At 36.7% G+C, this 14,905-nt stretch overlaps 1 protein-coding gene across 4 annotated transcripts; it reads right to left on the bottom strand.

Annotated features, from left to right (window-relative positions):
- Window positions 1-1,201: 1,201 nt before the first annotated feature.
- On the bottom strand, window positions 1,202-12,702 carry LOC114173628 (pre-mRNA-splicing factor ATP-dependent RNA helicase DEAH10). 4 transcript variants are annotated; one of them, XM_028058117.1, is made up of 15 exons: window positions 12,270-12,702; window positions 11,903-11,994; window positions 11,163-11,381; window positions 11,009-11,055; window positions 10,800-10,880; window positions 10,470-10,686; window positions 9,705-10,125; window positions 9,215-9,418; window positions 8,245-8,405; window positions 7,462-7,647; window positions 6,488-6,719; window positions 6,011-6,210; window positions 5,769-5,903; window positions 5,384-5,591; window positions 1,202-1,744 (listed from the first exon to the last, which is right to left on the bottom strand). In XM_028058117.1, exons 3-14 carry the CDS (start codon window positions 11,216-11,218, stop codon window positions 5,408-5,410), a joined length of 2,124 nt encoding a protein of 707 aa, XP_027913918.1. In that variant the 5' UTR covers window positions 11,219-11,381; window positions 11,903-11,994; window positions 12,270-12,702; the 3' UTR covers window positions 1,202-1,744; window positions 5,384-5,407. The 4 variants fall into 4 exon arrangements, with proteins under 4 accessions (XP_027913918.1, XP_027913921.1, XP_027913919.1 ...); XM_028058120.1 differs by having other exon boundaries at window positions 1,202-1,659; XM_028058118.1 differs by having other exon boundaries at window positions 11,932-11,994.
- Between the last annotated feature and the right edge of the window lie 2,203 nt (window positions 12,703-14,905).

Genomic DNA, 14,905 nt, shown 5'->3' with positions numbered 1-14,905 from the left:
TAGGTCTGTTTTATTTAAGTGTGAGTCATTGAGATAATCTTGTTTAACCTATAACCCATGGTAGGTTGGATTTGATTTAAACTTTTTTGATTTGTTAATAAATGAGTCGAGTTAGATTGATTCATTAACTGGCTAACCTGTGATAGGTTGAGTGGATCCAGATTGGGTAATCCGTTTTAACCATTCTAGTTAGGTTGATCCATTTATATTTATGTTACATTTGTTTATATTTAATTAATTATTATGTCTTGGAAGTCCTTGTTATTTTTGTGGTGTTTTAATTAGGCTATTAATTTCACAGTGATACGAACTTTTGTCTACTTTTATAAACTTTGACGTGTTTTAAGTATATGTTATGGATGTGGAAGACATTAATAACATTCTTTCAAGTATTATATTATGTTTTTTTTTAAGAAAAGGTTGAAATGATTTTCAAGAGTTTTAATTAGGACAAAAATGGATCATTGTCATGTGCACTTAGGGTTTGGGTAGCCAAAACTTACGGCCTAATTTAAAATATAGGTTAGGTTGGGCTGTTAAAATTGTTTACCTTAGCCTGTAGACTCAGGTTGAACTAGGTCAAGCTACACGTTTTGTAATCTTATAATAAATTAATTGACTGCAACAAATATTCGTTCTACAAGTTTTGGCTTAATGAGTAGGATGACAATACTAAGTGAGTCTTGTAGTTAGCCTATAACTTGCTATAAAAGTACGAGTTAGGTTGGACATTAAACACTAAGCCTCACTAAGCCTCATACATAATCCACAGGTCATATAGCAAAGAGTCGGTCGATCCGCTTGCTCACCCACAACCTGCATTAATCTCTTCTATTTCTATTTTACTTTTGCCCAATAAAAGTTTAATAAGAATTAATTAGAAAGTTTTTAAATTTATCACCACCGAGGAATTACGAAATTTGTGTTTAACTTATGGCTTAATTCATAAGTTTGTGCTCGGTGGTGTTTAAAGAAGAAATTTATTAAAGTGTATTATGCGTACGTTTGAAAGAGCGACACGGGTTATCATCACATGCAGAAAGTGAGGAAAAACCAGCAATTGATAGCGAAAATACTGTTTAAAACAGCAGAAATTTCTCATAGGAAGAAACGCTAAAAAACAATATACTAAACATTGCATCCGTGTAATGAAACCAGTCCTTATCCGATAGATTAAGAGAACTCGGTGATACCAACATGACAAAGCAAAAATATACTAATGTTGATGTTTAAGTAACCCTCAAATATTGCTGATGGGGGGAGAAAATAACAGTAGCCCTCACTCATCGCCCAAAACATAAAGAAATACCCAATAGCTCTCATCTAGAAATTGATGTGCAGTGTATATAAATAAGTGGATTCAAAGAACTTGGCTGCTAATCATACAATTCATATTGTACTAGTTTAAATCGAGCAATTTAAAATGATGCAGAAATGAACATTAAAAAAAAAAAATCTGTACACAATTTCAATGCGATGAGGTCACAACTGTAAGGTGCACCCTACCATCACAGACTTGCTCCTCGATCTTAGTGACCATTGCAGCCCAAGAGAAAATAACTTGACAACAACCCAGTAAGAGGTGCTTGTCGTTATAGGAATAATTGACGTCTCCACATACCAAGGAATGCCAAAGACAATCCCCTTAAATCTCAAAACCTGTCATTACGAAAAGATCCATCAAGCAGTGGGGGCACAAATTCGGGAGCTTGAATTGATCTGTTCCAACAGACAATCAAGTAACCTACAAAATGAAATCTAATATCTCAGCCCCAAATATATGAAAAAGAATGCACTGTTTAGCACAACAGCAGTCCAAAACTAACGATGTCCGAATTTTCTTGCCTATATGCAGAAAGCAGAACCATGACAATGTTCGGAAGTATATCAACTTGATTTCTAAATATTGCATAAGAAATGAGGAGGAAGTATCTATTGCAACTGTTCTCTGGTGTATTTGGTTATATACACCGCAAGGAAAGATACATAAGTGTAAGAAATTCTCAAGAACTAAAGATCACAAAACCAAATTAAATTAAAGATGAGAAAAAAAACAGAAATCAACAAAACATTTAACATGGCATGCCAATCTCACCAAAGATCTGATAAAAACATCAGTAAAAGACAATGAAAAACTCAAAGAAACCAGAAAAACTAGCTGATACCAAATGAACTTTATAGAAGAATGTTGTACTCAGAAGGTTCTAGCATTTCTTTTCAAACCATATACACTAACAAAATGCAGCCTAAGAACATGGGACAAACCAGTGTTCATCAAAAGCATCAAACTAGTAATTTTAGAGAAATGAAGCTAAGGGGGACAACGCAAGAACAAGAGAATGATTTTTCAGTATGTTTCCCCTTAAGTAATCAAGAGTTTGACTAACTTGGCTGCTTCAGTAGGCGGAGGTACTGATAGGCCAAGTAATGAAATTTGGATTTCTTTTGATAAATTTCTCTATACACACTTCTAAGAAAAAAATAAAAAAGAGGAACCAAAACATTAGCCTCTCCATAATTTGTACAAGTTCTCACATATATCTTACCCAAAAATTTATTTTTTAACCTATTCATTAATTAATGTTAGCTTATAGAGGAGCTTATTTCATTTTCTGTGCTTATTTAATTTTCTGTTATTTCTTTTTTCTCATAAAAGTGCTTATGGAATAAAAGAACAAGCCATTGGTAGTTTTATAGAAAAGTGCATAAAAAAACAAAAAAGAAAAGGAACATAGACTTGAGAGGATTACAAAAGGATGACTATAAGTCTCCAAGCTCAATTTTTTTTTTCTTTCTTTCTATATTTCATGGAACTCTTAACATTAGTATTTGTTTACTTTGATTGTATTTTCTTTTAGTTGAAATTGAAATTTAGAACTTGTTGGGCCTCAATTGTGATGGTGTTTCTGGTTTCAAGAGGCAACAGTTCATCAAGTGAAGCACGAAAACACCAAGCCAAGGATTGGAAGTGTGACTTCAGGAGCGTGTCAACTCGAACATTCTAGACCATATTTTTGAAACTTGGCATGCAAGACAATTGGGCAAAAAAAGCATGTGTACCAAGGAGCATGCAAAGTGTGACTCAGGGTACGCCACTTTTAGTAGTTTCCAGGCTTATTTGAAATCTAAACTTTGGAGCCAAAATGACCAACGCATAATTGCCTATATAAGGCATCCATGTAACCTTGTTTAACATCCACATCTTTGAATAAATTGAATTTCTTTGACAAAATGTGAGACCATTGAGTTCTCTTGACAGTGTGTGATACTCTCTTGTTTAGAATCTTAAAGTCTCAGGAGTTCAAGTGGTGTTTCAACCTTTCACTTATCTTTAGTTTAGTCAAAATGGCATGATTCTTCATATGTTCTCTTCACCATCTTTAATATTCTTTTTACTAAAGTGTCTTTCATTTGAAGTTCATTGAACTTGTGTGACTCGAAAATAGAGGAGATTCATGTAATTGAGGTAATGATGTTGTTCCAATTGATTCACCAAAATTACTTAAGAACTTGATGGATTACAAGTGAGGAGGTACTAAGAAGAAGATTGGTCTTCCATACTCATAATTGTGGTTGCATCGTTTACTAGGTAATTTTTTTTTTGCATCAGTTAAAAATGTGTTATGGTGTATTTTAGAACAGTTTTAACATATTAGAATAGGTTAAGTTATCTTCTGTCTATCTCTGGGAAAGCTATAATGTTGTTTTTGTGGTACCTATTTTAATCTAGGTGTAGTCTTTTCATATCTTCCTTTTGTATGTTTGATGTAAGGACTCATAAATAAAGAGTCAGCTAAGAGCTAAGAGATGAATCAATCTCTTAAGCATTATTTGCCATGTTATCATTCTCCAGTGTCCATCCAATTTCTTTTTCATTGTCCAGTGAAAAAACTGTCACTTGATGCCGTCTACCATCACCAACTGCCACATTCATTTTCTCCGGCGAGCAACTAGTCTCTAGTTTGTTTCGTAGAGCAATAGAGAACCCATCGTACACTCCCCAACCATTGTTATTTTCTGAGGCAAGCATTGCATTTGGTGCATTGTCATTTCCTGTGTCAGGCCACCTTTGTTGGAAGTGTAACCCCTTTGTTGGTGATCATGGATTCACTTAGAGAATTACAATAAGCACCCTAAAGATTACAAACTTCTCGTGCAATAGTTAGTTTAAAGGAACCCTTTTAAGTGGGGCTGAAAGAGATAGCTAATGAAGATAAGTAACTAAACCACAATAACAGAATACATCTTCAGCTCGCTAGCCGACTTCAGCATTTGGATACTTCCAAAATATTTGAAAAAGATTACAAGGCATAAAGTCACAAATCTCCACTGCTGAAACAGGGTGTTTCTTAGACGACACCAATGCTTTATTTATATTGAGGAATTCTACCCCAGAGCTATGCTCCTACAGAGAGAATCTCTGCTCAGAAAACAACCAGATATTCTCTCCCCCTTTCCTTATTCACTCCCTAACGCCTCTATAACAGAAAGACACACTCCCACTCACATTTCCTTCTCTCTCTCTCTGGCAGTCAACATTCTTGCCTCCCTCCTATTTTTTCTCACATAAACCCTCCATACTTTGGGCCTATTCTGTTGACTTGTATTGGGCCTATCATATCTGGTTTCAAGAGCTTAGTGATCCATGCCTACAGAAAATAATCCTCCACTTTGCCCTTGCTTGCAGACTCATCTCTCTACCTGACTGTGAATATGTCCTTTTTCTTTCCTCTCCTATCTTTGTCAATATTTCTGCAAAGCTTGATTCTAGCATCTTGCTTTTCGGTTTCACAGTGAAATAGATTAAGATAGCAACAAAATTAATCCAACATATATTTCTTGGGAAAAAGATCAAATGTTGTCCATGGATACAATCCACTCTAACAAGATACTTTCTTTCTCATCCTGTTTGTATCAGTTCTTACAAGTTTGGGATAAGGTGCATATTTTCATAAACAAAAAAGTGCAAGGGCATGGCAACTTCGCAATGTACTTCAATCCATGACTCTTGATGATCCTTCAATGGTGATTTTCTTAAAATGAAAATCTTTTGTCATTATTGAAGGGCTGCCTCAAGATTATGAATGGTTTGATACTGATTTTGTCTACTAGAGCTTGAAGAACTCCATATGGACTAGCATGGTTATCAAACTCGCAAATTCACAATTCTATGGTGAATTATAGGTTAATACAGACTTGTAGAAGACAATAAAGATGTATGTAGTGCTTCAAATCCCAAATTGTATAGGGGCCAGCCCAGATAATGAAGACAGTGCAAGGGATTACATAGAATTGTGGATGTAAACCACCAATTTTGCACATTATAGAAGTATTTAAACTACCCAAACTTAAAAAGGATTAAAGTATCGGTAATGTGAATCACCTGTTTAATGGAACCACGACGAATTTAATTCTGCATGGCATAATATTGAGGAGCCAGCTCAGTTAACCATAGGTAATCAACTCTTGTTAGATTTCGGACATACTTGTTATTAGTTTGGACCAATTCGTTGAATATCACACACTCTGGTTTTTTCCGAAATAATACAGAAGAAGGGTGGATCTGCACCACCTGACCACTTGCCAAAGCCCTGCCACGTAACTAAGCAATAAGGACCTTTAATAGAAAAATAAATTACATATGCAGTCAAGGATTCCAGTTATAGTCAAAAATCCCAAAACGAATTTCAAACATAAAAGGCCAGAATTTGACCTAATACAGGAGGGAATTGAATGAAAGCCAATAATTTCTAACTTGAATTAGATACCTGTATGTCCCCTCTGGCTGCTTTACAGCTGCATTGAGGAAAAATGAAGCAGCTAGGCATCTGCGGAATTGAAGCATATCATCTCCACAAGAAGAAAGATTAAGACCCATTTGTTCAACATGTCCCTTAATCTGCCTGAAAAAAGTAATTTGCAAATGTGAAAGCATAAATGTCTGGACTAGATTACAGTAAAAAAAAATATCATTAAATCCTTGATATTTAGCTTAACATGATAAAATTACTTGTGAATGTCACGAGCATGTCTAAGAGACCGGCTATTAATATAATTGTCTTTGCACCATTTTCTAAAAACTTTTTCAGTCTTTGCTATACCCATCTCCATTGATCTCTTCTCCAAGAAATCATTAGATGCTCGATACACATTAATCAAAGTGATGTGGTCTCCCTCTGGACTTGAGAAGCATTTAGTTGCAGTCCTTGCCTGGTAAAATATGAGAGAAATCAACAAACAATAATTTTAGATAAATACTAAGAGGGAACAGAAGTATATGGAAAAATATGAAGACCAAAACCTTCACGCATCAGTCAACTTCGTATGTTCAAATCATGCAAATGATATTCATAAATATTTTGTTAAGTAGTTAATAGAGAGATACACTAGTACTATATATATAATCACTAACCATCCTTATGTTATGTTTCATCATAACATCAAAATAGAATACAATAGGAATACAGTTGGAGTTCAGTCCTCAAACCTCTTCTAACTTGTCCCGAGGACTATAAAATATGGATTCCACAGACAGCAGAGCTACAGTTATCAACATCTCCTCCAAGCAGTTAAACTCACTAGCTAAAATAAGAGCTTTGGAATAAATGGGATCCAACGGCAGTCGAGCCATTTGATGTCCTACAGGATCAGATAGTAGACATTCATCTGTTAGGGCACCCAGCAAAAATAGCTCCTCCAATGATTTTATAATAGCTGCCCTGTTCAAACAAGTGATAAGCACAAGCTTTGAGTAACATTTTGCCAGGTCAAAATACTTTTAAATATAGATACAAATATCCCCAAATAACGCTAATTTATTTCTGGAGAACAATGTAAGTGACACCATCAGAAGCATTTCGACTCACTAATGAATAATGGCCAATGCAAATATAGATCACTAGATCCCTTATACGGTATTATATTTCATCTGGTCAGAAAGAAGTGGTCGGTCAGTACTATTGTTACGTGCACAATGGAGACATCATAAGTGAAAACAAATACATGGACTAAAATTATCAATTTGATGCAGCACGACCCCAAAACTGCTATAGCAAGATAGTGGATGCATGATGGCTGCCATTCTAAAGACTACATAAACAAAATAAATACTTCAATTAACAAATTAAAATACTTAAAACTAAAACTATCCATCCAGACATATGGTTCTGTTCACCATGGTCCATGTAATGGTTTTTGGCAGATGTGGTCCCTGGATTCTTCTGCATTACTTATGTAGCGGATGAATATATTCCCAAAAGTAGAGGCAATAACATACGTAACATTTTATTAATTTTTGGTTTAAATGCCATACCTTTCATATCATTTTGGTATATGAATAGTATCTAGCTACTCCTTTAATAACTTTATTTTTCAAGATAAAGAGAAGTTATCAACCAAAACATGGAATCACATAAATATCCACACAAACTGCCAGAATAAAATTCTGGAAGGTTCTCCTACCTTGAAGGTTTCTCAATAAAATCAAACCCTAGTATGTCATCAACACCCAGAGCCTTAAGCTGCAAAATAACATTAGAAAGGTTGCACCGCATTATCTCTGGCATTGTTGAGTCCTCAAGTTTCTCAAATTCTTTTTCAGGATATAGTCGGAAGCATTTTCCAGGTCCTTCACGCCCTGCACGCCCACTAATACCCAAAAAGGCAATGTTATTAATCAATTTGTACTACTTTTCAAGTAAAATTAATCAAATATATATTAAATTCAAAAGATAATTTTAGCTGAAATTAACTATGAAAATGTACCAATGATTTCAAACAAACAAAACAAGATTTAATATGGGAAAACATAAAATAAGTCATAATTCAAGAATGAGCAATTGTATTAAATAAAAATTTTCAGAAATTAAAATATTTCAGGGAAGCGAAAATTGATACTTTACATTCACAGGTTTATTCTTTTCTTATAAGACATATTGAAAGATTCATTTTCTTCCACTTTAACCGATAACAAAAATTTAAAGCAGTCAAGCACCTGCAAGCATACTAATTTAAAATAAATAATAAATACTAGAAACATTGATGGTAGATTCAAATCTAAAAAGTCCTTGCCATGCAATACTGTGTTTCCCTCAAGAAAACCAGAGATATCAATTACAAAACTCAACTGAAAAACGAAAGGAAGTCATCCTTAGTCAAATTGAGCCAAACTTCATTTTCATTAACCGAATTAATTTACAAGTCACAATTACTCATTAAACAGACTCAAACATAATCTAGCCCCACCTTCTTTGCAGAGCCTGGGACTTGGATGTAGGCACTATAATCAAGGATTCCATGCCTTTTCCAGGGTCATAGGATCGTGCTTTAACAAATCCAGGATCAATTACATATTTGATTCCGGGAATTGTTACTGATGTCTCAGCAATATTAGTTGCCAATATCACCTTCAAAAACAACAGAGATAAGTATAATACAGCTAAAAAAGGTAATAGCCTGATAAGATATAAATCTCAAGAGTTTTTTCTAACTCTATATAAGTTCACATTACATAGGTGGAGCTCAAGTTCAAAATTACAAAGTCAGAGATACCATTCTGTTTTCAATGTCTTATCTGTAGGAATTATAGCAAGGCAATTAATTGACTTAGTTCTAAAGAAAAAGCAGTGTTTGTTGAGAGATATAAAGCATCAGTAGTAGTAGAGGTGATGACTAAGATGATAGTAGTTGCAGTGGATGCAGTTGTAAGGTGATGGGTTCAGTAATGGCATATTGTTGGTTGGTACACACAATTGCTTCACGGTAAGCATGATTGCTAGTAAAAGTGGTATTGTGGTAAAAATGAGAGAAGCAGTAAATGACAATGTTACAAGAAGATGACATTACTGCATAGTTGGGAAACAAAGGAGCTGGATCATGTTTGGAGTGCATAATGCTGTTTGCTTGCTTATGCTAATCAATAATGAATAAGATGATCAATACACAAGTCATGTGTGCGAGACAACTTCCATAAAAGTTGCATAACTAAAAAAGCAATCTGAAATCATGTGCCCATGTCCTAAACCTACTGGATCTCAAAATAATAACCAGCCTTTACTTTAAATTTGTTAACATAATCAGAGAAAATGAAGGTGTTTCAACAGGAAATGCAATTGCTTCAAAAAGAAATAAAAGTTTTAGAAATAAGTAATCAAAAACTTTTTCCCATTTTATTTAATTCTACCAGCATCATATATTAAACGCATGGCTTGTGTACCTTGCGAAACCCAGATGGAGCTGGTGCAAAGACCCGCATTTGCTGCTCAGATGGAAGAGCAGCAAAAATAGGTACAATTAGAAGCTTCTTATTTTCTTGAGGTAATTGTGGGAGTTTCTCATTGATAAGCCTTTCAACAGATTCAATCTCTTCTTGCCCAGTCAGAAATACTAGTATATCACCAGGACCCTCCTCTAAATGAATCTATAAAATCAAAGAAATAAATGAATTTAAGTTTAAGCAGCAATTATATGAACTTTATTTTCCATTCCTCATGTTAACGTTAAGCATGAACCAGAAATACCATAACCAAGAAAGAATAGAACAGGATGACCATGATATATTGAAACTGTTAATACAAAAAAATGCATACACAGAACCAATGCAGCAAGACTAATGCATTGTTTGGGATCCAAAAATCTCCATCTAAGAATAAAATAAAAGTTAAATCACATTAGATTGAAATACATGGACCAAATAAACCACAAACCTGGAATATTGTTATCAAGGAAGCATCTAAATAATCTGTCTCTGCAATGCGAGTATAAAATATATCAACAGGAAACTGTCTCCCTTGGATGTGAACAGCTTTGGCACCACCAAAGTATTCAGAGAAAGCCCGGGCATCAAGACTTGCAGACATGATGATTAACTTCAACGGAGCATACTTCTCATGGCGAGGCATTTTATGAAAACGGCCACTCTGATCATTTTCTTTCTCCGACATCATAACTTTCTTCAAATTCTTTTTTCCAAAATTGAGTCCCTGACCATCACCGACAGAACTTGACCGAGCGAGCTGTACTTTCTTTAGCAAGCCCATCAAGACATCAGTGTGAACAGTCCTCTCATGTGCCTCATCAACAATTATAACAGAATACTTAGAAAGATACGGATCTAATAATGCTTCCCTGTAAGCACAATAGAATGCATATCAACACCACAATTCTCATAAAACCATGGGAAACAACATACTTTAATTCAAAACCTTATTAGCAACTCCAAACATATAACCATATTAACTCCACAATCCCACCTCAGTAAGAGGGGGGATGGTAAACCAAATCGCAAATCCTTGAATCCCATTAACTTCACACAGATAAAAAGAAAAAAGGAAAATTTCACCTAAAAGATTCTATTTTTGATACTAGGAAGAAGAAAAATCAAAGGACTCTGTTTTTTGTTGGTCAAGTCTTATAAGTTTAAACTTAACGAGAAAGGAAAAAATATAGTCCATGCTATGCAAAATAAGTACCTCAAAAGCAAACCGTCTGTCATGTACTTGATCCTTGTTGAGCCACAAGTAGTGTCATCAAATCTAACAGAATACCCGACCTTCTGACCCAACTCAACACCACACTCCTCAGCAACTCTTTTTGCCACAGTGACAGCAGCTACACGTCTAGGTTGTGTTATCCCAATAACCCTTCCATCGCGGCAAAATCCAGCATCAAATAGAAACTGTGGAATCTCTACACAGAACAACATAGCATAGTGAAATCCACTACCCTAAAACCATTTATCCTGAAAACAAAGCTTATAAGAAACACTGTGATAAGCACTTGACAAGATAAATGTAACCTACGAGTAGTCTTTCCACTTCCAGTTTCACCAACAATAATCAACACATCATTCTTCCGAACCTCTTCAACCAGTCTTTTCTCAACTACAACAAATATAAACAAGGTCAACACTAATACTCTCCTTCTTAGTAATTATTCTAATTATTACACATTGCCACAAGTTGAAATTGAAAGTATTAACACCTAAAAGACTAAGGCAATAGATAAATACCCGAAGCAATCGGAAGGGACTTCCTTTGTTGCATTATCTTCTGCCTCCTGCATAAGAACATATTACAAATATTGAATCAAAAATTGAAAAGTTTGCATTTACTTTTTTGTTCTGAAGTGATTCTGAAACCCTAATATAGGGTCTAAGAGAATACCGAGCGGAGAATTGTGTTTGGCGATTGGAGAAGTTTCCCCGATGCACCGCAGGCATGGTGGCGGCAAGTGATACACGAAAGAAATGAAACAAGAAATAATACAACAATGTGAAAGAGCTTGAAATTATAACCACATTTATAATTTCCTTGTTTTCATGGCGGCCAAGACTCTTCTGATTCAAGCTCCAATTTTGATTTTGAAGAAAAATAAACTGCAATCTGCACAATCAAATTCAGATGAAACTTACAAATTCAAACTAAATTTATTGAAATGAATTGACATTCATTAAGCATAAGAACTTTTCCGGTAACAAGCTCAAAGAATTTGACTAAATTATCATAGAATTAAATTCAAATACTTGTACAACAATGCAGGCCGGGTCGGCCCATTTAAGCCCACCCTGCAGTTGGCCAGCAAAATGTGGGCCAGGCTAGCCCACTTGAAAAATATGGACTGAAAATTCTGGTCCCTCCCACATAGCTACTGGCCCGCGGCCAACCCGCTTTTTTTGATAGATCAAATTTGAATGAAATGAAATCTGGAAATGCAAGTGGCCAACACCAATTTTGGAGGCAATAAGGCTTGGCTAAGAAGTAAAAATCGTTCTAACAACTCAAAGCACTACACACAGCCATAACATAATCTAAGATTTTTATAATTCCTAAATTCGTCAAGATTGACTACTACTGGCATGATAAAAAAACTTGCGCAGCAATCAAGATTTATAGCCAAAGAGTACCTTGTTGCAGCAATAGATTGAGAGGGTACCTAAGTCCTTACGGTTATGGATTTAAGTTTCTTGGATAATGATTCCAGTTGATCTAAGTTCCTCTGAACAACATAAGAAAGTGGATTCAGAACCAGGGAGAAAAAAAAACTCTACATTCAATCATCAGTTATTAATTTTCTTTTTTAAGTAGTGACTAATGAGAAATTTAACTGACAGCAACCAATGTTTATCCATTATCTTGAACAAATTGAAGCTATCCTTGGTTCACAATCGAAATCCATACTCGGCCTCCAAATTGATTAGGCGGCATTGGTATGAAATTCACAAATAAGCGATGAAAATTAAATAATGAAGTGAGTTTAGTTTGGAGAGAAACCTAAAGGGAACTGAGTAGAAGGAACAGCAATATAGAAATCAGTAAAAGATGCTGGGAGGGGAGCGCCACTGGTCAGGGAAGCGCCGCTGGGAGGGTTGAGCGCCGCTGGCTGGGGAGGACGAGGACCGCGGCTGCTGCTAGGGTTGCGCCGCTGTTGGGGACCACCGCTTTAGGAGCGCCGCTGGCTGTGGACCGCAAATGGGAGGGTCGCGCCGCTGGCTGGAGACCGCCGTTGAGAGGAGCGTTGCCGTTGAAAGGACCGCCGTCGCCGAGCTTCGTTCTTCTGTGCGTTTGTTATTCTTTGACGCAGCGTTCAGAGAGAAAGAAGATGTGACGCCACTTGCTTTGCGGGTAAACAGGTTCAAAATGTTACCGCGTCTTTACCAGCGCCACTCCACTGATCTGCCCCGCTTTATCATCCGTAATCGTCTAATTGTCTAGTCGCATGAAAGATGATATATAAAGTTCAGACAAAATTTTTATATTTTCATATGTATATTTTTATTATTAAATTAAATTTGTTGGATTGTTTCTTATGTTACAAAATTAAATGATCATATGACCCCCTTAACCAATAAAAGTGATATCAAATTTATAAAAAAAATAAGACCTTAAAATTTATTTTTTTATTTTGTTTTTATGTAATGATGGGTAAATAGGTAAATAATAATACAAAAATAATTATTATATCACTTTAATTAACGATAAAATTAAATTATAAAATTCTATTAAAAAATTTAAGTATTTAATATTATAAAAAATTTTAATTAAGATTTGTAAGGTACCGTTTCCTGTCCTAAAGTTTTAAAGGTTGTCTTAAGCTATTGGGCCTAAGGGTTGGCCCAAGGGATAAAACCACCCCAAAGTCTGCCTAATTGATTCATTGTGCACTTTCAGAACCTGCTCCCTTGGTGCTTAGAGCCGCAGTCGTCACTCCGCTAGGGTTCAGTCTTGGAACTCTGTCCCTCTTGTTCGAGTCAGATTCGTTCCATGTAAGTTGACTCTCATTCCATACCTCCCTTGCTTCGCACTGTTACTTCGTGTTCTAATTAAGGTCGTTATGGGTAGCTTCGTCTTATATTGTTCCTTATGTTTTCAGCTCACTAATCTACTCTAGGAGCTGTTGTGTTCCCTGTTTGTACCCAAGGACCATTTGCTAGCTTGCCTTCCAGGTACGGGAAGCTAGGGTTCGCCCTTTCTTTTGAGTTGCGTTGTTTGTGCCACTGTTTTACCATTTTTTGATGTGTTTAGTGTTGATGTGAACCTGTGTATGAAAATATTGAGCCAGTTGTGACCTATTGAGTGTATGTGCACAAGAGAACAGTGGTGAGCACTGGTTTTCTCGCCCAAGCGAGACCAACAGAGGCTCGCCTAGGCGAGATCAGCAGAGGCTCGCCCAAGCTGCTTCACGCGAGCAGTCGCTCAGGTGACCCACGTTACTCTTGAGCGAGCGAGCATCTCGCCCAAGCGAGAGGGGTCTCGCCTAAGCGAGATCCCGTGTGAGGCTATTGTTCCCCTTTTTGAGCCCTCGCCTATGCAAAGGGGGCTCGCCTAGGCGAGATCAGCAGAGGCTCGCCCAAGCTGCTTCACGCGAGCAGTCGCTCAGGTGACCCACGTTACTCTTGAGCGAGCGAGCATCTCGCCCAAGCGAGAGGGGTCTCGCCTAAGCGAGATCCCGTGTGAGGCTATTGTTCCCCTTTTTGAGCCCTCGCCTATGCAAAGGGGGCTCGCCTGAGCGAGAGCTTCTCGCCTGAGCGAGACCCTTCAGCCTGAGCGAGGGGCTGAGCGAGGCAGTGGGATGTGTGATTGTTTTCCTTGAATTTTGAATGGTTAATGCTTGCTTGGTTTTGAGTATTGTGTTAAATGCATGAAATAAATAAGTATGCCTGAGGGATGTGATTCATGAATTGTGAATAATGGGTTTAGCATGAACTTAACATGTGATCTTAATGAGAAGGTTGGTATTAAAGTGGCATGGTAACGAGATGAGTTGGAATGGGATATTCATGGCTGGAGTATGAGGAATTGGTATGGATTTGATCTGAAACATGAAAGGGATTGGTAGTAAAGGTTGACATAATATATGCATGATAAATCCTTTTTGATTTTATTGAGTATGATTGGTCCGTGTCAGTGCGTAATTCCTTGGGATCTCTAGACTCTCAGGGTCGCGCTTCAGTGGTCGGAACGTAATTCCATGACCCCTGATAGTGGGTGCCCATGGTGGTACCCCATCTATATGACTTGGTAAGGATTCAAGGTAAGGATTGCATCCCGACACTCTAAGGAGTCAATTAGTCTCACTTAGAGCGGACTGACTCTTCTGGTGAGAGTAGCAAGAGGCTTGAAACTCATTAAGGGCTAACCTTGTGTGTGAGGGAATTGATTCATTGGAACACTTATAACACATAGCTCGGAGGTGAGTAGCTCGGGTGTGAGCAGAGGTATCCACCACAAGTGCAAGCATCCGCTAAATCCGACCAGGTCATATGTATCTAAATGAGTCGAGTCGGGTCCTAGTATATTGATTGAACGGTCATAACATGCTTGGATGATATATGTATTTTGGACTGTGAAAGTATATTTGATTGCATGATGAAAAATCTTGTTGGCTTTAGCTTACCCTACTATTTGTT

Source organism: Vigna unguiculata, chromosome 2 (assembly GCF_004118075.2).
Source record: "Vigna unguiculata cultivar IT97K-499-35 chromosome 2, ASM411807v1, whole genome shotgun sequence".
Taxonomy (NCBI): domain Eukaryota; kingdom Viridiplantae; phylum Streptophyta; class Magnoliopsida; order Fabales; family Fabaceae; genus Vigna; species Vigna unguiculata.
This window is presented reverse-complemented; position numbering and strand designations above follow the sequence as displayed.

Bases quoted from the DNA above. Each gene is read 5' to 3' on its own strand.
- LOC114173628 (XM_028058117.1), bottom strand. From the start codon at position 11,218: ATGCCTGCGGTGCATCGGGGAAACTTCTCCAATCGCCAAACACAATTC. The intron at 11,056-11,162 runs GTATTCTCTTAG...GTTCTTATGCAG, and splicing joins CAAACACAATTCTCCGCTCG to GAGGCAGAAGATAATGCAAC. The intron at 10,687-10,799 runs GTAGGTTACATT...TGTTCTGTGTAG, and splicing joins TGGAAGTGGAAAGACTACTC to AGATTCCACAGTTTCTATTT.